At 35.7% G+C, this 27,850-nt stretch overlaps 1 protein-coding gene across 5 annotated transcripts in view; it reads left to right on the top strand.

Moving 5' to 3' along the window:
• Positions 1-27,850, top strand: part of lrp1bb (low density lipoprotein receptor-related protein 1Bb) — a 345,314-nt gene that overhangs the window by 148,194 nt on the left and 169,270 nt on the right. For all 5 annotated transcript variants that reach the window (XR_016169265.1, XM_089133134.1, XM_089133135.1 and 2 more), the window contains 5 exons: positions 1,371-1,490; positions 4,326-4,454; positions 9,338-9,595; positions 12,296-12,458; positions 24,853-25,075. Coding sequence is in view for 4 of the 5 variants with exons in the window: in XM_089133134.1 (XP_088989260.1) it covers positions 1,371-1,490; positions 4,326-4,454; positions 9,338-9,595; positions 12,296-12,458; positions 24,853-25,075 (893 nt within the window). In the remaining variant the exon portion in view is untranslated. The remainder of the gene's footprint in view (positions 1-1,370; positions 1,491-4,325; positions 4,455-9,337; positions 9,596-12,295; positions 12,459-24,852; positions 25,076-27,850) is intronic.

Below are 27,850 nucleotides of genomic sequence, written 5' to 3'. Positions count from 1 at the left end.
CAACAATTAAAATATAAAACTTCACAAACAACGATTTCTAAAGTTTGCAAAAATATGCATTGGTCAACTAAATTTGCACAGTATCGCCCATGCAGTAAATCGTGTATAAAGTACAGGACTTCTAATGATTTTCTTTTATTTTTTATTGTCTAATGAAACTTTATAGAGTGTAAGAGGGGCCATTCTGTTCAGCCTTCAAGCTTACAGGGAAAGCTTTATAAAGTCTGCAAATGCATTGCATCTGTAAACACGCATTTTCAGATACTTCACATGGAGGTGTAGGAATATTTAAGGGTCATGCAATATGAACATATCCAAATCTCATTCTCATAGCTTCTTGTGAAGAAGGGATCTATAAAATGTAGTGAGCTTATATAACTTTTTCTTTGCAAAACTTGTGAATTTGACCCTAAAACACAGTATGCAAAAATATCATTATCATTTAAGAAGGGGGAAAAAATCAATACCAGTGCTTAGGTCTGTAAGGGTTAGACCACATGTGTCATTGTTTAGAGAGAGTGCTTTGCATTTGTTTTTGGTACTCGTTGCAATTGTACAAAAAAAATGGACCATTTGGATTTATTTATTTTCATCCCCAAGAGATGTAGTTTATTAGGATCATGAACTTTTCTGCATGTGTTAATTCCAGTGTCTGTTTCTCAATAGTGTTTTGCTAATAGTAATGGCAGATTCCTATTTGATTTTCAATTCAATACAAGAAAAAGGCTCTGGGTACCAATCCGAATGTTTTTAATGAAGGATGCCAAACAACCAGGATGCTAGCAGCCACTTCCATTTTAAGCTAGCTAAATACAAACAGTGTGTTCAGTGAATGTCCACTGTGGAAACTATTAATGAAAAACCTAATAGCCAGGTTGTGCACAACCCTTTTGTGACAGTTTGATTGAATTCTGAGGACCGAAGACCATGAAAAATTGCTAAAAGCTTCTGCAGGTCTGCACACAAAACCTTTTTCTTTCCTCATAGAATTTTCAACAGAAAGGTTAGGTATTTCTTCTAATTCCATCTCTCTTTCCCTGTGTGGAGCACCTCTCTGATTCCACCCGCACGGAGTGCTATTGATCCCCGCCTCTGGCTCACAACTGTCAGTACGCGCTGGCACATCCTTGTGCTGATGGCAAGGAAGGGCTTTTAGAGGGAGTGAAATCAAAAAGCAATTTACATGTTTTTCCCTCACTCTGAAACTCTTCCTCTCTCTCTCTCTCTCTCTCTCTCTCTCTCTCTCTCTCTCTCTCTCTCTCTCTCTCTCTCTCTCTCTCTCTCTCTCTCTCTCTCTCTCTCTCTCTCTCTCTCTCTCTCTCTCTCTCTTCTCTCTCTCTCTCTCTCTCTCTCTCTCTCTCCTCCCACAGAACTCCTGTCAGCCTGTCACGAGTTGCATTGCCGTTATGGATGCATCATGACCAGAAACGGCACATTCTGCTTCTGTGCGGATGGATTTGAGGTTGGAGAGGATGGGCGTAGCTGCAGAGGTAGGCTCTCTCACGGTCATGGCAAACATCTCAGACGAATGATCAGCTTTGGGCAATGAGGGGGGAGAGGGGTGGCCGTCCATCCCCAGGGTGCCTGTTCACACCTCCGTCCTGCTTTATGTGACACGTGGCATTGACTCCGAAGAGGTCAAAGTGACTCCTCGGCCTGGTCTGGCCGAAAGAGACCCTCTGAGTATGATAAAGAGGCTGGTTGTTGTATACGATGGTGAAAAATAGATCAACCATAGGCACTTTATAACTAATTGTATCACTAGGAGAAAACTGGCTCAAACAGGAAATTGTTAACGGGGATAGATGTTTTCTTTATAGTGATGAATGTGTTCCATTCCATGAAAACAGTCATATTTGAGGTCAAACCTGAACCAAACATATATATTTATTCAAAGATCAACAGCCACAAAAAAATAAATAAACATTACAATCATGAACTCATATGTCATTGTGAAAAAAAAATTTGTTATTGTTATATAACAGTGCTAAATCAGACTTTTTAGGCTATAGCCTAACGCTAATGAGCCTTATGCCAGAATTATTATTCCAACTAAATTGACGGTCATTAAATAGGAAAACTAAATAATTGTGTAGACAAAGTATTTTTTTGTTCACATTGACCAATCAATCACTCCTTTAAAGGAAAAGTCCGCCACAAAATGAACCTTTGGTCTAATAAAACATTGGTACCTAGTCGACCGTTCTCTGAGATTTGTTTTCATGATAATCGAATGTAAAGAGTTTTATCTCTAGAAACTGTTTAGCGTATACGCTAGTATATGGGGGCATATAATAAGGAAAGAGAGCTTTCGTGGTTCGACTTGTCAAGACTGTTTTCCAAGATGGCTCCTGTCTGTATACACGAAGTGTGCTGTCTTTATAAAGTATCTTTTTATTAAACGGTCTGTACACTTACACAGTTCTTAATGCTTTGTTTTGCATTTAAAGACCCCCATTGTGTTACTGTGTTAGTTTGGGGCTATTTTGAGCCTTGTTAGTGGTATTAACTAGGGATTTAATTTTACTTATTAAATGCCCCCTTTACTACCCAGATAGCAAACTGACATTGAATCAACGTGGACATCGAAACAATGTTGATCTGACATTGTTTTGCTCATCGAATTAACGTTGAACCAACGTCAGACGCGTCATTCTTTCAAAACTAACGGAAAATCAACTTGAAATCAACGTTGTTTCAACGTTATGAAAGCAAACCAATTTTCGATTTTCATTTAGCTTTGAAGAATGCCGCGTCTGACGTTGGCTCAACGTTAATTTGATGAGCAAAATCAACGTTGTTTCGATGTCATGAGAGATGTCGTTTCCACGTTGATTCAATGTCAGTTTGCTGTCTGGGTAGCGTTATACGCTAAACAGTTTTAGAGAAAAAACCCTTTACATTCGATTATCATGAAAACAAATCTCAGTTTTTTTTTTCTTGTTTTTTTTTTTTCACTCCCCAAGGACAAGCATGTGAACCATCAGTGTTAAAATTAATCTTTACCACAACAACACAGCAGTATTCCTAAACTTTTGCTGTGGTCATTTATTTTACTGACGACTGCTTCTCAAATCTCGGAGTAAAATGCTGGATTCACAAACTTGCTCTTTAAAGGGTAACTAAACCCCTGGTCAGAGCCTGCCTCCACCCACTGGCAATATTTGAAAAATGCTGAAAAAGTGGTCAGATCCCAGCGGAGATAGAGAGGACGAAATAGATGCTAAAACACTCTATCCTGATCGTTTTCAATACTCGCAATTCCAACTCCTGACTCGCTACAGTGGTTTTGACGAAACAAGCTGTTTTTTATACTGCCAAGGGCGTATCTCACGTGGTGAGCTGAAACCTGCGTACGTCACGAAGTGCGGAACATCCAATAGGAAAATTCAACTGCACAAGCCACCGTTTAACCTGAAGAGGGCAGCACTAAGACGTTTTTACACCATATATTGTAGAAATGAAACACTTACACAAATGTCAAAAAAGTTACTCGAATCAAAAATAATCGGTTTGTTGATGGACATCCACTTGTTAATGCTTATGGTGAGGAATTACAGTTGCAAAATCTTATAATGTACCTCAGACTGAGTAATGTATCACTGTGAAGTCGTCCTTGCGATGGAGGTTTGGGTTCCAGTGTTTCCTCATCGGACTTGTGCTCGCATTGATATGGTCAAATCGACATCATTGTTTGTTATTGTGTTCAGTTTATAGTGTAGAAAGCCTCAGAACAAACAGAGCTGACGTTGTTAAGGCAATGGACACGGTACACACTGTACACGGTAGGCCAATCACAACAGATTGAGCTGTCTGGCCAATCAGAGTAGAGTAGTTCGCGGAAAGGAGGGATTTAGTGGGATTGATTCATCTGACGATGAGACGATGATAATCATCGAAAATGTGATGATGTGCAAATGTATATTATGAGGAAATTAAACCGTTTTTAATGTTTAGGAGACTCCATAACAACATTAGGAAACTTTAAAATAGCATTATAGAAGCCCTTTAAACTATGACTTTGACTCACCGTTTGTTGAAGGAAGATAAAAATAAACTTCATTTTAACACATTTGTACCCTGTTCGTAAAAGGTTCCTCCAGACGTTCAACCAAGACAAATCAGTTAATCACCGTTGAAACATTACACTCCACTACAGCTTTAACAGGCAAAGCTCTGGAGACTGGTGCAGAGCAGGACTTGCCCGGAGATACTAGGTGGCATAAGGAAAAGCCACCGAGAGGCCACATTAAGTGGATTTTATGTATTTGGGTCATGTTTGAGCACACCTAATTTGTCATAAATGACTCTTCCTCTGTGTACAGATCATGATGAATGTGCCATGTACGGGACATGCAGCCAGACCTGCATGAACACCTATGGGTCATATCGCTGCAGCTGTACAGATGGGTACAGCCTCCAGTCGAACAGACGCTCCTGCATAGCCAAACACGGTAAGAGCATGATGAATTAATGACCAGGGATCTGCATAAGCCGGCTGAAATGTTGTCACGTCCTGATATTGTTCTTTCACAAGAGTGCACCGAGTTGAAACAAGGTGGATTATTACTCTGTGTGATATGAATGAAATTAACTTACAGCAGCATAGCTCTGCTTCAAGCCATTGTTGGAGCTGGTCATTTTGTGACCTTGAAAAACATGATCTAATGTGTGCTTCAGAAATATGCAATGATGATTAGATATTTCATGTATCATTCTGAAACAACTTAAAGCCGTTCTGCTCAGTGATCTCATTCTCCATGCAAATAGGAGAGTTGTCACACTGGGGAATTGTCACAAGGGTTATTATAAATTATATATATATATATATAAAAAACCTATAAGATTTTGAGTCAACAATCAGATTATACAAGAGGTTGTGTATGTTAATTTGATAACCTGCAGGCAAAATTACTGAAATTGTAACAACACAAACTGACTTTTATGGTATTTTATTTTGGTTTTTATTACGGCCTGTTTTGGTTTTCAGTGTGTGGTAGTTTTTGCCATGCTACAGATACAAATGGTCCCCAGGAGATTAGTTCTATGGACTTAGGTGATTTTTGCCCTTTTTTTTCTTCAGTTATTGAGGTCAAGATTTGTAATTTGTACTTCTAAAAACAAAATGTTCAATGATTAAAAATAATATTTTAAGGACGCATGTTCATGAGTTGTTGTCATTTTGGGGGTGGGGTAAACATGTAAAAAAAAAATCAATACTAATACTGTGAATGGTACAGTATACTGTAATTGAAAATACAGCAAAGGTACAGTATACTGTAAGTGAAAATACAGTAATAATACTGTAAAACATTTTACAGTAAATTACTGGCATCCAGCTGCAATAAGTTACTGTGAAATTTACAGCAATCTCTTTACAGGGGGTTCGAAAATCATTTTCAGTTAATCCTTAAACAAAATATAAAAATTCCCCTAAATTTATCCAAACAAAAATTTCAAGATATATTACACGATCTATAACTTTATGTTTGTTGACCAAAATAATTATATTTAAAAGTTTTTGCCATTTCATGAATTTATGTAGAATCATTTTACTGCAAATTAACAGTCTGTTTAATGGCAGTGTGACAACATGCCCCTCTACTAACACTTGTTTAAATAGCTTAAAGTCCTTCAGGTTTTCACCAACCCATTTATTTCATTAGATTGTTAAAGACCGGTTTGCCTTTTCCAAGTAAGATTATTTATATAAAAAAAAGCTCTCAAGAATCATGCATGAATCCAGACTAAACCATGTAGTTCATTCTCTTATTCCCATAATAACCTGAAAATTGAGGCAGTTTGCTTTGGATATTCCGCTTCGGTCCTTATATCAGTGTTGCTGTGCCAAGGGACAGAAATAATGGAGCTATTGGTGGAAGATAAACCAGACTTTGAGGATTAAGTGGAGGCTTAGTTTTATGAAGAGCTGGGCCTGAAGGACAGCTATTCTCTGTCTTTATCAGGCCATGCCAATGATTACTTTCCTAATGGCACCTGCCTGTTGAGCTCCATACAAGCCACAAATCCAATCAAGTTTATCATTAAATCGGCTGCTTTTGTAATAAGTTTTTTTTTTTTTTTTTTTTTTTAAATAGGGAAAACACTACAATTCTAAATTGATTCTAATCCTTTTATAGATTGGTCATTTGTTTGGACTCAGGTAATTGTAGTCGTTTTAATAAAAAGTTTGATTCAACCCCAAAATGTTCCACAGCTAGAATTATAATAAAATAAGGAGAAAAAAATGTGCCATGTGTTTGAATCTCACTTAAAAGTTTTAGTAATATATGAATCTATATAGATTATAGTGAGTGGATCGAGGGTGAATAATCAATAAAGCATCTGTTTTATTTCTCTCTGCCTGTGAACACTGATTTTTTTTTTTAGGTTTGCTGATGTTGGATTGGCTGCTGTACTGTGTTTTTTTAATGGCGGACATTAACAAAACATAAACAAATTATCATAGTGCATTTAAGCGTCATATATGTGTACAAATTTCTGATTCGTATTTTTACATACATTTTGAATAATAAAGATTATAAAAATATCAGCTGAATGTTGTTATAACTAACTGAGTCTATCTTGGAAAATGTTCTATCTTCCGGGACCCTTTGTGTCATTTGCAGTCCTATCCATTTTGTGGCTGTAAATCCACCCCTGCATAAATTAATTATGCTGATTCCAAACAATTCAATGAATAAAGTGCGTTACAATATGCGTTAGGTGTGAAGGCCTCAAAGGATGCCTCGTGCAAAGCATTTTGTTACTAAACAAGATGATGGGTCTTTGTATCGGCGCAGTGCACTGCGACAGGTTTGCACGTGTTTTAAATTAAATGGAGATTACGCCACTGTACGCTCGGTGGGAAATAGCTAGCAGGCAGCTGCGCACCTTGCTGCTGGATGCAGAATCTGTCCCACGTTTAATCAATGTGACTGCTTTCCTATGAGGAATAAACTGAATATCATTACCCATAAACTTAACTGAACTCACTCCTCACCCACATTAATATTAATTTAGCAGAAAGAGGTTGTTGCACTGGGATAACTATGAGGTTTCCATTAGATGAGAGCAAAAGCTCATGCATATATATTTCAATGCATTTATTTTCCCCGGCTGTCTGACAGGTGCCAACGGAGGATTGACTTAGCCATTAGAAAGGTGAATGTTTAATAAGACTCTTAAAAAAATGAATACACTGCAAAATAATATATTGATTGATTGGTGATAAACTGATGCACGGCAAAAGCTCACTGTGTGATTTAGCCTACAAAATGTATTTATACTGCCCCTACAGTTCAAGATATAAGGACAAAAGGCCTTTGTATGAGTTTTTGTCTCATATTTATATCATATTATTATAGTTAAGCAATATCACACAAGTGCTATCAATCAGGCGAACCAAGACTGTAAAAAATGATCGTGATTTTAACAGTAAAAGACTGTAAAAATGCTACAGTGAAAAACTGTTAATTGGTTTACGGAACCTTTCCTTACTATATATGGTAAATAACTGTGATAGATCTTATGGTAAATTTCATGTAATTTTACTGTAAAATACTGTTAAATTTACAGTTTTTAAAGTGAAAATGAACAACTCATCGTATAATTTACAGTAAAAAAAAAAAACGTAAATTGACATTCCCACAATTCCCTGTGTGACACTCCACAGTTGATGCATTTTTGTTGAAATAACTTGTTTGTTCATAGTTTGCTTAGTCTTTTTCTAATCAGTTAGATACATTAGGGTTTTATGTGACATTTAATGTTGTTAAATTAATGTTTATTGCCTTTTTAAAATTTCATGTGTGTTACCATGGTGTTTAATGTTTGAGTGAATGACACTGTGCCGCTTCTATATATTAATATTAAGTTTCTTGTGAAAGAGCTACATGTGATGAGTATCCATATATCATGTGACTCTCATTACTGCTGTGATGGATGGATGTCAGTTTATAAAACAGATAATAACACTTCAAATGGTCAATAATTTAACAGTATATCAGATAATTAAATGCGGTTTATTTCTGTAAATTTTAAGTTAAGCCTGTAAAACCTTATTACCGTAAATTCTTGCTACCGTATTTTATACGGTAAATTTATGGCAACCACAGCTGCCGGTATTTTACCGTAAATTGAACACTTTTTTTTTTTCTTACAGTGAAGGATTAAATGGCCCATTCATAAAGAGAGCCATTTCCTTCATTCCTTTTGATTCTTAATGAATCAGCCATTTAAAAGAGTTAGTTGATTATAATTTCACTTTTCTAACTCTAGTTAGTGTATAATCTTGTAGTTTGAGCACTCAAAGTTCAAGGCAAAGGAAGATATTTGCTTTTAAAGAAATCGTTTTTTAAGGACTACAACAAACGGCTGCTGGGGACCACACGACATTCCTCCCGGGTCACTGACATCATGAACCTTAATATTTACATAAACCCGCCCCCAGGAACATGTTGAGAGGAGGAAGAGTTGTTTTAGTAAAGCAGATTTGTGAGTCTGCTCAAGCTGTTGCATCCATCTTTTCACATGCAATACAGTACGTAACAAAAATGCAATAACATGTCACTTTGTTGGCATCTTACAACAGTTGCTACCCAAGCGATTTTATAGATTATCATGACAAAATATGCTAATTGGAGATAGTTAACTCCACATAAGCAACATAAATTCATCAACTAACCATGTCCTCTTGCTCTTCATGTTGTCAATTCTCGCCTTCATTTTATGACACCAGTTTAAACATAAAAAGCACAACAGTTTCTGTCATTTTAGTGCGTCTGAGTGAGGTAATCAGAGCTGCTAACACACACACACACACACGCACTCAACATGAGCTCTTGAAGCTCCGCCCTCTGTGCCGTGAGCGGCAGCTTATTTGCATTTAAAGGGACACACACAAAACAACTTTATCGGTGGGGTATTTTGAGCTAAAACTTCTCATTCACACTCTGGGGACAACGGAGACTTATTTTACATATTGTAAAAAGGGGCATTATACCACCGCTTTAAACATACCGAATGAATGAAGGACTCAATAACTTACTCATATCTACTGTCACCTACTGGCAGTTTTAGCTTCTTATTTAGAGTTGTAATTTAAAAAAAAAAAGTCATAGTAATCACAATCATATAGGATAGTTTTCCTAAAAATGAAAATTTACTAACCCTCATGTCGTTTTGAACGTGGAACATAAAAGAATTTACTCATGTTAGTAACCAAATTATTTTAGTCTTTAAATATATCTAAATACCCAGGAATGCCCTATGCTGAGAAAATGCCTTGGCCTCAAGCAAGCTGTCTTGTCACTATTCTTCTATCCATCTATTCCAGAGCCTGGCGAAAACCCTGCATCGCTGCTGATTGGAGGCTCGGATAATATTATAATCACAGCCCTTAATGGGTCTCGTCTGCAAACCCTCAAACAACTGTACTCAAATGGGACTCATGGCTTGGATTTCAATCACAAAGAGGAATCTGTATGCTGGGTCACATCTTCAGAGTCCTCCGGACAACTTCGGTGTGCCAGGATGAGGAAAGCAAGTGGTTTCACTAAAGAACAGGAAGTAAAGACGATCCAGAATCTCCACGGTATGGTTCAAAATCTCACGGTATGATTGTATGTTATACACTCCGGCTACATTGTGGTGCAGCAAAACTGATGCATTCATTTTGATTTTGATGGGTGAGAAGACCAAGAGAAATGACAAAATATTTGGCTCTGTGCACTTCAAAATTTATTTTACCTTTGCCTAAATTCCAGTTCAATACAGAAATGATACAGAATCAGTTGTCATGTAATTGCAATGTTACTTATATTCAGTAGAATATCTATTTGAGAAGCGTTGCAATAAAGAGTTAGCAGATAAAGCAGACAGTCTACTAATACTCTACTGAGAGTAAGTTGACATGTAGTTGAAAAGTTACTTGTAGTCAACAGAATGTTCAAAAGGGACCATCAAAATAAAGTGTTACCAATGTCTCATTTCAATTCAGTTCAAATTCATGACCTGCAGTGTAAATTGTTAATGTGAAGTAAGAAATATATAAGTTATATTAAACAGTCCTATATAAGTACAAAAACAGTCCTTTTCTCATGAGACCCAATGTTCCCATTCTGAACAAAACTTTAACTGAGTTCTTTAACTTTAAAACTTTAACTGCTTGAATACATAGTGCTTATCTACGCAAGATGTATGGATGCCAACCAGCCCGTTCTCATCCCAAGGTGTCATTTACTGACGCTTTTGACAATGCGTCTACATCCATCACACATGGCACCCTTTAGCGTCAATATGTCAATATATATAGGCGCCTCTAGTGGTCTAACCCTAACCCTACCCTAGACCTAAACCTACCCATAACCAAAGCGTGTTATATTGACGCTAAAGGATGCCATGTGCGTTGGGTGTATACACATTGTCAAAAACATCAATATAAGACGCCGTAGGATGAGAACGTGTTGTGCTAACAAAGCTTATCTTTTTTTTTTTAACACTAGGAGTGCTTTATGCACATTTGGGAAGTACATTCTACACATTGTATCCATTAAGATTAATCAAAAAGTTCAATCAGAAAATGATTTATTTCGAGATATTTATCCAAATAATAGCCTCTTGCTAAACTAAGACTTAATTTCTTCATGAACTGAAATGAGCAAAGCATTTCAGTTATAGCAAATTTAAACTCGTGCAGTGCATTAAAATCCTCTAATGGACCTCAAGTTTATGATCCTGCAAAGAATAAACAACTTCAACTAACATGACTTACTTTATGGGGCCCTTTTTGTTTTGTTCAATGTTCATAGACCATTAGGGAGCAGATGCTCACAAAGAACAACATGTTCCTGGATCAACATCTTTGTTTATCCTGGAACACCTTTCCAACCACCCAGATTTGAGGGACAGGTTTACAGTTTATGTCAAGTTTAGACTTCTACATCAGTGTTATTCACCTATCTTTTCCCTCTGATTTTAGGGATAACTTATGGCTATTGTTAGGTTTGGGGGGATAGTTAGGACAACAAATTCAGACAGGAATGTTGTTCCAGGATCAACAAAATATGTTGATCCAGGAAGATTGTCTTACTTGGCAAAATCACAGTGGCTCAGATGTCACGGTTAGGTTCCTGCAGCTGCACACACATTCTGGTGGCAGAACAACAGTGCTAACAGGTGGAGGAAAACAATGGACTGGTGAAACCTGTGATAGTTACACTACTATTAAAGCGTGAATTTGATGTAAACAAAATATCTACATAATATGCAGTTCATATGATATGGGGCATAATGTATTATAGCATAAAATAATATTTAAACCTATAACATTTTACATAGATAACATTTAAATCTTTTTTATTTTACAATTCTTACTTTTTTTCCTCACAATTGTGAATCTACCAATTCTGACTCTACCTCACAGTTATGAGGACAAAATACTGAATGTCAAGTTTATATCGTTAAAGTCGGATTTTTCTTCTCATGATTGTGAAATATACAATCGAAATTGTTATTTTATTATTTTTTTTTAATTCTTTTTTTACTCATATTCAGTGGCTTCATTTTTATGCCACCAGATAGGCTCCATCCACAACATTTTTTTCTTTTGTCAAATCAACTTAAATAATTTATTTAGTTGAGATAACTTATTATTTTGAGTTTCTGATGATTTCTGATGATCCTTCATTGTATTAACTCGCTTTTTTCCAGTTCAATCAACTTAGAATTTTAAGGCAACCAGGTTACTTACTTCTTTAAGTTAAACCAACAATATATATATATATATATATATATATATATATATATATATATATATTTTTTTTTTTTTTTTTTTTTTTTTTTTACAGTGCAGAAAACACATCATCACAGTTTGCAAGCATCCAAATGGTCTATGACAGGCAAAAACAAAACATAATGCACAGTTTGTTATACTTTTTACTTCTGGTGTGTTTATTATGCTAGTTAATGTGTTCAATTTTAATAAATTCTTAGCAATTTTAATATTTTATATAATATAATTGGTATCATATAAAAATATGCAGACCAGAATCTGTTTTATACTGTATGTGAATTGGCACTTTAAGCAACATTAAACAATAGAATAGTGAAACCATGGGAAAGTAGAAACTATGCTATGTCGACTATTTGCTTTCATGAATATGCATAATTAGCAATTCATTCCACTAGTTCTCAATGACTAGTTAAGGAAATGCCATTAATGATAAGTCACATTTCTATATTAGCTTGCTTTGTTTAAATTGACACAATTGACACAGTTTCTTTTTTTTTTCAGACGTTGATCATTTAGCCTTCGACTGGCTCACAGGAAACCTTTACTTTGTGGATCAAGCAAGCGACAGGATATTTGTTTGCAACCAGTATGGAGATACCTGTGTTACAGTCATAGACCTGGACCTGTTGAACCCTAAATCAATAGCTCTGGATCCTCTAATGGGGTGAGTTGAAAATGCATGAAGCGAGATTTGATCTTTGACAAGGCGTTTGATGATTTAAATCCTCTGACATATTCTAGGAAATCATTTCCCTGAATGTTTCTTAGCTGTACTGTTCCCATAGTTAAATATTTACTCTTCTTTTTGACAATGATTGTGCTACGACTCCCGCAGTCAGGAGTGTCATCATTATTCAATGATTTATCCAGCATCCCACAGTCTCGAACACCCGTGCAGAATCCAGCTTTACACGAGTTTTGATTTGCTTTGACACCACAAAGCCACGGTTGAAACAAGGGGTGGCAGATCCCTCAAGTCGGCATGGTGGTTGTGGAAATGTTTCAGGAGAAATGAGTTAAGGAACACAAAGAGTCCTCAAAGGAGAAAAGGGCAGCATGATTATTCTAGCTATTAGCTGCTAAAAGGAGCGCTGTGGTAACATTCCCGGCAAGCTTAGAATAGGAATTCAGGAGAGAGTTTGTCCCATTTATTCATGAGAGTGCAAGGACAGGCAGAGCATTCTGTTCTGGGTTTTTTTTATGAGACGCCTTGTGCCCAGTGAACCTAAATTGTAGCGCCTGTGTTTAGTAAGACTGAAGACTGCAAGGAGAGCACAGGCCATCAATTTCCCTTTCATTCTTCGGTGTGTGGTTGTCATCCTTTTATTTTCGTGCTGTGACACTGACAAAAAAAAAAAAATCTTGAATGAAGGCGTATTTAAAATTTAAATGACAGCTGTTTATCTCTCTCTGAGTCTAAATGCTGTATTATTTCTCCTGCGATCATCAACACCCTCTGTGGTCTTTCAAAACCTTTCAAGAGAGTTTAAATGGAATGCACAGGGGGACGGATTTTCTAGAGTTTGCCATTTTAGTGCTCAAGTGTGTTTTATTGCTGACTGATTAAGGCAGAGAAGGTCTGTAGGTATTAAAATACATGGTACTTAAAGAGCCAGACTTATGTTTGTTCACTTGAAAAAAAAAATGGTGATACCTGATTTGCATAATATATATATATATATATATTTTTTTTTTTTGCGATGGGTAGAAGTTAAATAATTTATTCAAAGACACATTTCATTATATAAAAAGAATATGTTATCAATTATGAAATGTATATGCATCAGTTCACCCAAAATTGAAAAATCTGTAAGTACTTACTCACACTCATGTTGTTCAAACCCCATAAAACCTCCATTAATCTTCGGAACACGAATTAAGATACGTTTTGATGAAATCTGAGAGCTGGATCACTCCATGCTATAGTCAATATAGGCTTCTTGAGGGATTGAAACTTGCTAGCCTCGAGAAGTTATTAAAGATATCGTTAAAATAGTCCAAGTTACTACAGTGGCCCAATCTTAAGTTTATCAAATGTGCAAATCCCCCCCCCCCCAAAAAAAAGAAAAAAAAATAAATAAATAAATAAAAAATAAATAATAAAAAAATAAATAAATAAATAATGACTTTATTTCAACTATTCATTTCCTTCTCTCTGGACCTCGAGTCAGGTTGCTAGTTTAACACGCATCACACACATGACCAGCGTCGCCCAATAGTGAGCCTACGTGTGACGTAGCTCTACACAATTACACTATTTTAACTGAGGCCCTAAGAGAAGGAAATAAATAGTTGAAATAAAGTCGTTATTTAGGTTTGTTTTTGCGCACAAAAAGTATTAATGTCACTTGATAAACTTAAGATTGAGCCACTGTACAGTAGTCAATGGGAATATTTTGACGATGTCTTTAATAATTTTTCGAGGTCAGCAAGTTTCAATTCCTCAAGAAGCCTATATTAACTAGTATGGAGTGATCCAGCTCTCAGATTCCATCAAAAATATCTTAATTTGTGTTCCGAAGATGAACGAACGTCTTATGGGGTTGGAAAAACATGAGGGTGAGTAAATACTGACAGAATTTTCAATTTTGGGTGAAAATTGGGTGAAACGGTTCAAAACGGTCCAAAAGTCAGTTTCAGTGCAAACTACAAACTGTTCAAAGGGCATTAAACGATTCCAGATGATCAATAAGGGTCTTATCAAGCGAAACGATCGCTCATTTAAAAAATAAATAACAAAGTTTAAGTTTTATAAGCTCAAATGCTCGCCTTGCTCTGTTCTGTGATGCGTGTTCGTGACTCTCCTATTCATTCTCGTTCATCAAAATGAAGAAATGCTTTTCTGAGTCAATTCGTTCGTTTCGTTCGTTGAATGAACCAAATGACTCGGACAAAGATTCGTTCATTTTGAACGAGTTCGAACAGGAGAGTCACAAACATGTGTCACAGAACAGAGCAAGGTGAACATTTGAGCTTATAAAACTTAAACTTTGTTATTTATTTATTAAATGAGCGATCATTTCACTTGATAATGCCCTTATTCATTGTCTGGAAAACGTTTAAAGCCCTTTGAACAGTTTGCAGTTTGCACTGAAAGTGTCTTTTGCACCTTGAACCGTTTGGTTCCCACTGAAGTGCATTATATGGAGAAAAAATGCTGGAATGTTTTCATCAAAAACCTTAATTTATTTTCGACTGAAGAAAGAAAGACATGGACATCTTGGATGACATGGGGGTGAGTAAAATATCAGCAAAAAACATTTTTCAAAAGAACTACTCCTTTAAGAATGTCGGCAGAAGTAGTTTTGACGTACTGTTTTTTGAATACTATAGAGTAGGGAAATATTCAACATATTCGGCCACTGAGCCAATGAACAAAAGAATAGAATTTGTTTGAAATATTTTGTCCTTCCTGAATAAAGGTATCCATCTCTTAACATTTGAAACACTTGTTTCAGTCTTTCTAATGAATTGTAAAAATATTGACCCTTGGCAAGATACAGCACTGCCTTGTTTCTGCAGCATTGTCGAAGCTCTCTGTGTGCATAAGGCTTTAGAAACATATGCTCCTGGTTTTGAGCTCTACGGTTCCCATATGTTTTCGAAAGATCCCCTTATTCACCTCGCAGTGCCGACTTGATGCAGAAAATCCGGTTGAGGAAAAATCTTAAAGTTGGCCCTTTTTACCCTTATCAAACAAGCTCAACACTGTTCCTTTTCCATTGACTGTGAATATGCCTTTCTCTGTCCTTTTATGGTCTATGGTGAGCATGTAATTGTACCGACTTAAATGCTTTTATAAACAGGCTGTTGGTGCGTATAGATGAACATAACCCACGGGAATGGCTCTCTCACATTTGTACATGCCCTTCAGTGAATCCAGCTAGTTTCCTCCCGGGATTGTGGGAGAGGAGCACAGCGGTTAAACCTCCAGGCTTCAGCAAAGCGCAGTTTACTACAATACATATCTGTTCTGCTCTTTTTGGTCCTCCTCCTGTAATTGGTGTGATGAGGTTGGAGCTGCTTGTGTGTGAGGGAGGCTGTGGAAAATGCAGGAGGTCTGTCAGCCTGGAGCGGTGGAGTGAAAACAAAAGAAATTGGGGCAGTTTGTGATAGTAGCTCAGCATGAGGCACAGTAGTTATGGATGGAGTTCACAAAACGCTAAGTGCATAGTTTGTGGTTTTGATATATTTTTTTCTCCCCTTTTTTTCAATTTCTCGTCTGCTTTACTGAGGGAGCCTCCATCCTCTTCTACTTATCTGGAGAGGCTTTATGTAAAATTTAGCTTTCTAATTTGAAACAAAAATCCCAGAGAGGGAATAAGACTGAATTTGGTTTAACCTCGCTTTTCAAAGTCTAACTTAGATTCCCCAAATCAATGTGAAAAAGCAGGATGAAAGGTTGTTGTTTTTTTCCACCAGAGAGTCTGAAACTCTTGAATTTGATTTGGAGCAAAATGAAAACAGAGCTGAGTGCTAATCTCAATGCATCCACTATTCCAGCCGTCTTGGTTGGTAATCTGTCTTGGTGAAAGAACAGGGAGGCATTTTCTGTTCAGTATTCTCTATAGTAATGAAATTCCCTTATGTTTGGGTTGGACCATTGTGTCACCTTGCAGTGATTACTTAAAGCCTGGGTCTAAAGGTCTTAAACAGCAGATGAGATGTATGACTCGGTCAGATTGGTTTCCATTGTGTTTTGTGGTTTGTCTGGGCTTATTGAGTTTGTTATCAAAACCACCAAACAAACAGATTGATAAACTATTGTTGATTTTTCATTCTCTGGTCATTGTTATGTATGCAGTATTTGAATGCAACTATTCCATTCACTGGAAGACTATCTTCTGCATCCATGTCTCATCTGTTTGTATTATTAGAATCAGATGAAGTATTATACAGTGAACAATGGGGGGACATGTTTGTTTTTGCCTCAAATACACAAACTCAGTCCAAAAAGCACAGAGAGAAAGTTATGGATTTTATTTCATGGTGGGTTTCAGACCTGTTGAACATCTATCTTAAAGGTTCTCTAAGCGATCCTGGGTGTTGTTGACGTTCGGAATATTTTCAAACAAATCGGAGGCTAGCTAGACCCTCCCTCCTCCGCATCTCATCTCCTCCCCCGCCCTTCCGTGCTTCCTGAAATAACTGTGAACGTGCATAGTTCTAGCTAATTATATCCTTGTGTGGGTTTGGCGAACATAAGCGTCAATTTAGAAGAAAAAAAAACAATTTAATGTTACCCACCTGTCCAGCAAAAACAGAGCAACCTGAATGTCGGACTGTAAGCCCTTCTGCCGCCGGAGTTCTCGCCATCGTTCAAAAGCTTTGCTACTGATGTAAATTCGGAACTTTGCACATTCTTTATCCGACTCCTTCTTCTTTTTAATTTGTTCTTCAGAACAACGTCTCTTTGGTCGTGTGTCGGCCATTTTTCAAACTTCCCTCTGATGCTTCGCTCTCCTTCACACACACCCTCAAATACTTCTTGCCAGTGATTGGCTGGAACACTGTTTGTTAGGTTTCGTGGTCCGGGTGAGATTGTTTTTGTTGCCGTTTGTGGAGCCTGTGGTGTCTACAGAGACCGCGTTTTTTTACAGTGTGTTTAGGGGACAGGCAGCTAGCCGATAGTGAGGAGACGTTTGATGTATGTGACAAAAAATGTTTTGGGCCCACATCGCTTAGAGAACCTTTAATTATGAAATGTATATTTTTTTATTAAAAGTAAATAAGTGAATCTGATTCTAGATTCTGGCTGGATGAAGATTATATAATTTATAATTGCAGCAAGTTGCTACACTGCTTGGCAACAAAGTTTGCAATGATCGTAATTAACTATATTACTTAGCAGGAGAATATGAAGAGTTCAGATGCAAAAGCCTCTAAGTGCCATTTGAAATTTTCTTCTAGAATGATCATTTTTATCAAGCTTGTATATTTAAGTTCAGTGATTTCACTTAAATGGCAATGATAATTACCTATTAATTGTTATTTAAGTGAAATTACTGAACTTAAATATACAAGTTTGATAAAAATCATCATTGAAGAAGAAAATTTCAAATGGCATTTAGAGGCTTTTGCATCTGAACTCTTCATATTTTATATGGATTATTAATAAAAGTAGCTATTAATAAAACAACAACAACAACAACAAACAACTTTGTATAAAAACGCATGATCTCTCTTGACTTATTAATTTTGAAACACTAAAAACGCCTTCAGTGTTGTTAAAAGTCTCATGTACATTAGAGTTCTAAATACAATTCAGAAATTATTTATTGTATTAGAATTTAGAAATAAAATCAAATGAAATGTTTAATTAACTATAACAATAACATATTTCCTAATACACAGCTCTCTCAAGTTAACATGTGCACTATACAGATTGAAATGTGCGTCTATTAAAAATAAGATGTTTTGACCCAACCAACCCACAGATTAAATGGGGATCAGTGGATATTATCATTGATTGCTGCATGTGTGAGTTCTTTTCTTCCATAACACAGCAGGAGGGAGATACTGAACTTGCTGATGCCTTATCAGCTTTATTCCACTTTGTCATTCATTTTGGTTTAGTAATATTTGTCATTATATATCTGATTCAGCAGCGCTTAAATCTGATGTGAAAGTGGCTAACTCAGAAAGTGACTGATCCTCTTGCTGATACCGTAGACTGACCTTAAGTTTTACATAGATAAGCCATTACATAAATGATACATACAAGCTAATTTGGAGGAGATATATCATCTTAGATATTACATTATATTATTAAAGCAAATTAACCCGAATTAAATATGAACACTTAATTATAACTCGTTGATATAGCAACTACCTCAATCTACCAACCTGTTCATCCAGCAAACACTCAATGTTAATTGTTTATTAATTGTAAGAAATGTTCATTTCTGGGGTATATGAAATAACTATCTTGCTGTACGGTACGTCTCAGAGCATGACAACATCTGCATGAATAGGGACTCCAGTACATGAGCATGAATAACAAACAACTTTACATGTGAGGCAAACAAGAATTTACACTCTTAGAAAAAAAGGTACAAAAGCTGTCACTGGGGCTGTACCTTTTCAAAAGGTAAACTTTTGTCCAATTTAGGTGCTAATATACATTTTAAGTAATATGTAAAATTTAAGTGCTAATACAGTATGTACATTTTAGTTGCTAATAAGTACATTTTAGGTGTTAATATGTACATGTTAGGTGCTAATATGTACATTTTAAGTGTTAATATGTACATTTTAGGTGCTAATATGATCATTTCATGAGCTAATATGTCCATTTTAGGTGATAATATGTACATTTTAGGTGTTAATATATACATTTTAGGTATTAATATGAAGAGTTCAGATACAAATGCCTCTAAATGCCATTTGAAATTTTCTTCTAAAATGACTATTTTTATCAAGCTTGTATATTTAAGTTCAGTAATTTCACTTAAATGACAATTGATAGGTAATCTTCATTGCCATTTAAGTGAAATTACTGAACTTAAATATACAAGCTTGATAAAAATGGTCATTTTAGAAGAAAATTTCAAATGGCACTTAGAGGCTTTTGCATCTGAACTCTTCATATGTACATTTTAGGTGTTAATATGTACATTTTAGGTGCTAATATGTACCACTAAGGTACCAATATGCAGCCTTTGGGTACAAAAGTGTACCTTTTGAAAAGGGACAGCCCCAGTGACAGCTTTTGTAGCTTTTTTTTTTCTGAGAGTGTATTAACTAGACCTAAACACTTGCATACACATTCATGTTGAGCAATGGAAAGAGAACTGAAGCAGAATACAGGAAAGCAAGAAGTTATCACAATGTTTGAACCAGCTTTTATAAACATGCCATAAAAAAAATCAAAATAAAATAAAAACATTACTGGTGTGCATTTTGAGACAAAATGATGTTGCTGATATATTTTAAGATATGCTGCTTTCAGTTAAAGCAGCTCAAGAAGCTTAAAGCGGCTTAAGCCTCGCCTTTGAAACTGGGGTTTAATGTATCAAATAATGAGGCAACGTTTGATACTTACATGTCTTGCCAATTTGAATAAAAATGCCCTGATGCAATTTGTTTAGACTCTAGTTGATGACAGAGAACTACTCTGGGGATCTTTGCAATATTTGCTGTGATTTTGCACAGTGAAATTCTGAATCATTCCTTCAAAATAGTTTTAATTAATATACACGCAAAACATCCTTATCTTTGAACTCTATCTCATGGTTGTCGTGTTGGATGAGGGCTATTGTGGATATATATATATATATATATATATACGTATATATATATATATATATATATATATATATATATATATATATATATTATATTATATTATATTATATTATATTATATTATATTAACCGAGAAACATTATACATTTTTACTGTCATTTTTGATCAATTTAAAGGGGTGGTTCAATATGATTTCACTTTTCTAACTTTAGTTAGTGTGTAATGTTGCTGAACAACATCTTTAAAGTTACGACGCTCAAAGTTCAAAGCAAAGGGAGATGTTTGGTTTTAAAGAAATAGTTTTTTTAAGCACTACAACAAACGGCTGGTATGAACTACACCACTTTCCTCCAGGGTTAGTGACTTCACTAACTCTAGAATTTACATAAACCCGCCCCTGAACACAATTTATAGATTATCAAGACAGAATATGCTAATCAATGAGTAGAAGATGACTACACATAAGCTACATAAATTCATCAACTAACCAAGAAATGTCCTGTTGCTCTACATGTTGTCACTTCTTCTTGAGTCTCTCCATTATTGTCTGACTCGGTTTGCACCCAAACATTGAGATTGTCAGTGCATGTCTGTGTTTGGTTTAAGGACACAAGCTGTTTTTATTTATTTATTTGTATTTATTTATTTATTTATTTATATTAGGGACCATGTACAATTTCTAACATAAATGTTGCCATTTGATGCATTGTACGAGAGTTAGCCATAGGCTATTTTACATCTGCAGTCCCCTGGCTGGGTACAAATAAAAACAAACTCACAGGATTTCAGTTCTGACTTAACTTCTAATGGGATTGCAGCTCTTTACGTCATTCGCTATTGCATCCCACTGTGGCTTTGTAAGAAAAAGTTGTCTAAAGTTTGAATGACAGAAAGGTATATTACAGTCAAAAAATGGAAGCTATTCTGGTAGATTTTACTGAAGTTACGGGGCGATTGCATGCAAATAAAAATCAACAAACAAGGAGGGGTCAGGTCGTGTAGAATCTTATACACTAGTCAAGTTTGAAAAGAGTCTAACATTTTCAAAACTTAATAATTATGTTTCTCTGGGATCTTACAATGGTGATACCGAAATGGCTTTTTATCAAGTATTTTTATAGCTTGCTTGTATAATGATTCTAGAGGTCTAATGGCAGACTCATTGGTTTGTCCCCATTCCCCAACAGGTGATACAATATGAGATGTGTGAAAAAATTAAAGCATGCATATTTTGGCTACATCCATAGGGAGGAACAATTCTATCTGTCTAAAGTTTGTCAAATTGTATTTTATAGTTTTTGTCATTTTCTTAATGTGTTGTAGCTCCGCCCCCTGTGCTGAGAGTGTCAGCTCATTTGCATTTAAAGGGACAGACACAAAAACGGCGTATTTAAAAAAAATATATATATATATATATATTATCTTTATTATTATTATTATTATTTTTTTGCTAAAACTTCACATACACACTCTGGGTACATCTAAAACTTATTTTACATCTTGTGAAAAAGGCATTTTACCACCCCCCTAAGGCTTTAATGCATCCTTGCTGAATAAAAGCATTTTTTTTTTTTCATTTTCATTTTTTTTTTTTTTACTTTTGCATTTTTAAGATGTGTCATTTAAACATTGGAGCTTGCCAAATTGAAAATGTGCTCTCCAGTTTTAATATGAATCAGAGCGAGTCAGTGAGCTGAATGTGGGTGGACTGAGGTTGTGCCATAGGACAGAGGACTTTCGCCTTTTTGTTTTTTAATCCAAGAACAGATTGTTACATAACAAAATAACACAGTTATTATCATATATATATATTTTTTTTTTTTCCCTGTATGAATTGTTCTTTTCTTTATGGAACAATGTAGAATTGATTTCTGTAATGTGGCTGAGGAACACAGAGCAAGCAAAACACACCACAGTGTACAGGAACTTTGTATTTGTTACAGGAGCCAATTAATATTATTTAATTGTATTAGTTTTTTTGGCAGGCAGGAAAGCATCACTGTTACAAGGTTACATTATTTATCATTCACTAGCAAAAAATAGATTTGAAGAGAGTCAGAAAACAGAAGCCTTGGAGAGGCTTTTTTGTGCGTCTTCTACTAATATTCTAATCAGCTAAAAGTCCGACTTTGAAACATTTAATGAGTTCTGCGACTGCAGTCCCCAAGGGAGAAATGAAATGACTTGCAGGGAAAGGTTGACATTGCGCTACAAAGAATTCTGGATAACAACAGACTATGAGATGGATCTGCCATGATAAAAAGCTCCTTACGGTAAAGTTTTTAATTTCCTTTATATTTTATGTTTGCTTCTATGGAGAAATTAAGCACTCGGGGACCTCTGGCTGCGTGTGAACTCTTTCCTTGTTAGATTCCTAATTAAATGATGTGTTTGCAGTATCAGCCACTAGGTATCTGATGTTGTTAGAGCTAGGACACTCACTCTAGCACACTTTACATTCACTGGTAGGCTTTTTGTAGCTTGGTCATTTACATTAATAATTAATTTGCATACAGAACATGCAAAAAGGGAGTCCTTTTTTTGAGCAGGGCTACTGTTATTTAAATACTCCAAAGGAACATGGTGTCATTTGATAAATGCATTTATGCATGTCACTAATGAGATCTTGCTTTAATTGGCAACATGTTGGTGGAAACAAAACGAAAGTTTTATAGGAACAACCAGTGACAAAAAAAAACTCAGACACAGACAAATTTTATTATTGGAATCACTTTCAGAACAATTTGTTTCTGGATGATGAACATTAAAACACTAGCTGCATTTACATGGTTCAATCAGAATGAAGTCAATCCAATTGATGAATCTGAACATGGTGAATGATAAATAAAATAATCAGGTTGACGTGCGCGTTTATATGCCACAAGATTCAAATCAGAATTGATTTTTTGACACACTGCACGAATATGCCACTGGTCGCACGTAACTATTCTCCTCTATGAGTTCTTTATTTGTTTTAAACAACAAACTTAATATTTATCCGTCTCTGGTCATGATTTGGAGACGATGAGCTTGAACCGTTTTGCCGTGCTGCTTATATTTATCGCGAAGTAAAACCCCGCGCCCAAAAGTGGATGAACTTCACAGACACTGAGTGAAATGAGAATTTTTTTTAATAACGGAACGCTCATTTATATGACACTTTATTCAACTAGAAGAACAGCTCGTTCTGTGGGTCATACGTCATTACGCTATTTCAACGTCATTGCACATGCACAGTCCTTTTAGTTTCGGTTTTCAATCTGATCAAGTGTTTACATGTTGTCTCGATCTCGATCGGAATACAAAAGGAGACCACCCCTTTCAATCCAATCGAATTTCCAGTCGGATTAAGCTCAATCAGATCGATTTAGGTGTTTACATGAAGGTTTTTTTAGTACGATTGAGCCATCAATCCGATTATAAGGGTTCATGTAAACATAGCTACTGACAGCCAATCAGAATCCATCCTGCTTTAAAGGGATACTCCACTTTTTTTTGGAAATAGGCTCATTTTACAACTATTTGGACTATTTGTTAATAAAGTTAGATTTTGCATTGTTTTTATTTAACAATTACACACATCTGTCAAGCAAAGGCTTTGACAAATATATTTTTTTGTTCAAAAACTGTTCACTATTGTTGTGTGATAACCCTAAATGACAAAAATCAAATTTCCGTTTTTGAAATTCTCTAGTATATTGTACATTTTTCACTCATACTACCTTTATAAACACATTACATGCATGCTTATGTTAGCTTATGGTCTTCTGAATTCACAGATACCAAACACATAGTGTTCCATCTCCATTACATACAGTATAGTTTATAAGCCCAAATGTAAAAATAGAGAAAATGGACCAAAAAGACCTTAGTCCCCAGAGGGTTAACTCTATCTCACGACCAATTCGTACGAATTCGTACAAGTGATTCAAAAGTGGCTAATTCGTACTAATTCATACGACCTCACTTGTACGAATTTGTACGATTTGTCTAAACCCACGTGACGGTTATGTTCAGGGGCGGGGTCAGGGGTAGGTCATTCGTACGAATTCATACAAATTGGCTAATTCGTAAAATATCTACGATTTAGCAAAATCGTACGAGTGAGGTTGTACGAATTGTTACGAATTAGGCACATCGTAAAATTCGTACGAATTCCCGTGAGATCGGGTTGGAAAAAATGACAGAAACACATTTACTGGATAAATTCCTCGATGCGCATCAAAAAGGTCATGTGACTGCATAACTGGACTAACCAGCGGACCATTCAGAAATGCTGTTTTGGTTGCTCTGAAATGCCTGAGCACAGTCTGTTGTCAAAGTGGTTGAGTATAATTGCCTCCCAGAACTGTCTTACACGACTGTGTTCCCAAACGGTAGGCATCCACCTCCGAAAGGAAGATAACTTTATTTTGTTTCGTCTGCGCACACTGTGGCACAAGTAATTTATGATATACAATATTATTGTATACATTGGCTTTTCCTACTGCAGCAATTTCCATTTTTCTTAGTGATATTTAGCACTAGTTTATCAGGAAGTGGCGATTTTGTTCTCTTTGGCTCACCGGTTGGAAACAGTGCTTTATTTGCAAAGGTTTTATGCGATATTCCAATTTTGCTCATAAATTAAGTTTGCAACTTTGGATGGAAACATAGCTGATGAAAAATATGTGAAAAATAAGGTCTATTTTGAAAATTCAAGCATGGAAAGCTTTTCTAGTAGACCCCAAAAACAAAATCAATAATTTGTAAAAGGGTATAACAGGTTCTCTTTGAAAAGAATAAACAGTTTTCTTTCCTTATCTCTTGCAGGATGCTCTTTTTCACTGATTATGGGAATACAGCCAAACTGGAGCGCTGCAATATGGATGGTACAAACAGAACACGACTTGTGGATTACAAGGTTGAGCGGCCGACTGCAGTGGCTTTGGACCTGGTGAAGAAGTTGGTGTACTGGGCAGACGCATATCTGGATTACATTGAGATGGTCGATTACAACGGCAAAAACAGACATACTATCATCCAGGGATATCAAGTGAGTTCTTTTTAAAACATTGTTTGACTTTTGCGATGTATTTTACACCACAGCCCTAAACACATCCATGAGACTTCTATGCTAAGTTTCTAAAGCTCTTCAAGGTGACATTTATTTGAACAAAAGTACAGTAAAAACAGCCTTTATTTGAAATAGAAATCTTTTGTAACATTACAAGTGTCTTTACTGTCACTTTTAATCATTTTAAAGTGTCTTTGCTGAATTAAAGTATTTCTCACCCCGTTTAAAAAAAAATAATAAAATGTGCTGGCCCCAACGGTACGTATATGTGAAATTAAAATTGCAATCGAAAATAAAATTTTTCACAAATGCTGTTTGAATTAATAACGTATAATTTTCTCAGACAGTTGTTAGCAGATTGATTTCAGGTATTAATTGGTTCTTTATACCCAGCAGCTACTGTATCTGTGTGGCTTGATCTGCGTTTTAATTTCTCACGCTAGTTTTAGCATGAATTAGTCTAAATGAACACATGGGCTACAGAAGCAGTTTCACCAGTTGAATATTTTACCTGAAGTGCACTTATGAGGATGGTAATTATGGATCATTATTATTCATAAGTAGACCTCGGCTGAACAACCCAAAGATCTTCTCGCTGTCGGAAAGTGTAGAAGACCAGAGCAGCTGATTATCATATGCAGGCAGGTGTGGGTGCATTTGGTTTAATGGTGATCTTAAATGTTTGCCATGATGTATTGGAGAAGGGTTGCTAACACATTTCATTTCAATCTCAAATTAAGGTGAGATTTTGCAGGGCCTGGAAAATATCTTCTCTTTTTAATGTCATTGATTTTATTTTTTTAAGGGGTTCCTTTTTATGTGATGACAACTTTTTTTTTTTTTTTTTTTTAGGGGCCCTTCCATTTGAACCCATATTTGTTGTTAAATCATGGTTTGTTCACAGGTTACGCACACTCCACTGCTCTCAACTGTATTCAGTGATATACTGTACATTGTGTTCAACTGCAAAACATTAAACATAAAGTGGCCCCCAAAGTGTTTGGACACTTAAACCACACATTGATTATACACAAATATCAAACATAAAATGTTGTGTAAAATAGTTTTACATTTAAATTAAAATAGGTAGCCTGTTTCACCTCTGAGTTAAACAAATAAATGATTTATTTGTGACTTTTATTATTTTTTGTCAATTGGAATAAGTTTAGAACTTCTTTTGGGGAAGAATTTAATACTTCTCAACAAGGATCTCTATTTCAAATAAATGCCCTTCTTTTGAACTTTTTTTTATTCATTAAATAATTTAATAGTTATTTAAAATTTGATATATATATATATATAATAAATGAATAGTCCCAAACTTTTGAATGGTTGACTTTATTTTTTATAGTTGTAACTTTTCTTAATCATAACTCAATCTCAATGTCAAATAGAATGTGACTTATGTTAAAACATGTCTACGTATATATTTCACAATGTCAATTTTCAATAACAATAACTTTTGCTGATAATTTACTCACCCCCATGTCATCCTAGATCTCCATGTCATTCTTTTTCAGTCGAAAAGGTTTTTGATGAAAACATTCCAGCATTTTTCTCCATATAATGGACTTCACTGGGAACCAAACGGTTTCAGGGTCCAAAAGACACTTTTAGTGCAAACTGTTCAAAGGGCTTTAAACAATTCCAGACGATGAATAAGGGTCTTATCAAGCGAAAAGATTGCAAAAGAACATTTAAAAAAATAAAAAAATAAATAAAGTTTAAGTTTTATAAGCTCAAATGCTCGTCTTGCTCTGTTCTGTGATGCGTGTTCGTGACTCTCCTCTTCGAACTCGTTCATCAAAGTGAACAAATCTTTTCCAGAGTCAACTCGATAATTTCGTTCGTTGAATGAACCAAATGACACAAAAAAAGATTTGTTCATTTTGATGAACGAGTTCGAACAGGAGAGTCACGAACGTGCATCACAGAACAGAGCAAGGCAAGCATTTGAGCTTATAAAACTTAAGCTTTGTTATTATTATTTTTTTTCTTTTTAATGGCTGATAAGACCCTTATTCATGGTCTAGAATCGTTTAAAGCCCTTTGAACAGTTTGCAGTACTGAAACTGTCTTTTGGACCTTGAACCGTTTGGTTCCCATTGAAGTGCATTATATGGAAAAGACTCCTGGAATGTTTTTTATCAAAAACCTTAATTTCTTTTCGACTGAAGAAAGAATGACATGGATATCTTGGATGACATGGGGGTGAGTAAATTATCAGCAATTTTTTTATTTATTTATTTATTTATTTTTTGTTTTAGGAATATCATTATGAGCCACTCAGCCAAACTATTTTTTCCAGAAGTCTTAGCTTCTTCTGTACAGGATCGTGATGATGAATCATCTCCCTGTAGGTTTAGGTGAAGTACAATGCACATTTTAATGTGCATGTATTTGTGGGCAGAGTTCAGCGGTCCCAGTCTGCTCCTGTCACAGACGTTGCTTGCAGAGGTAGCATGTGGGCTAGAATCACTGCACAGAATCAGGCCGTCCCCAGAGAAACATGCACTCTGTTTGACCCTGCCTGAACTGCCTGAATGCATATCAACACGATTCACCTTCAGCATATCTGAAAATCTGCACCCTTTTTTCAGTAATAAAGATTGTGGTTGTTGCCAGGTCAAATTAAGTCTAATAACAGCTTTAGCTGGTGGCTAATTGATTGTTGAATCAAAGGGAAATATCAAGGACTGTATCTGTGCTCTTCTGCTTTTTGTTGAGCTTGCAAGGTAATATTTACCTACCAAA

Source organism: Pimephales promelas, chromosome 7, assembly GCF_988280905.1.
Source record: "Pimephales promelas chromosome 7, fPimPro1.hap1.1, whole genome shotgun sequence".
In the NCBI taxonomy this organism is placed as follows: Eukaryota; Metazoa; Chordata; class Actinopteri; order Cypriniformes; family Leuciscidae; genus Pimephales; species Pimephales promelas.
This window is presented reverse-complemented; position numbering and strand designations above follow the sequence as displayed.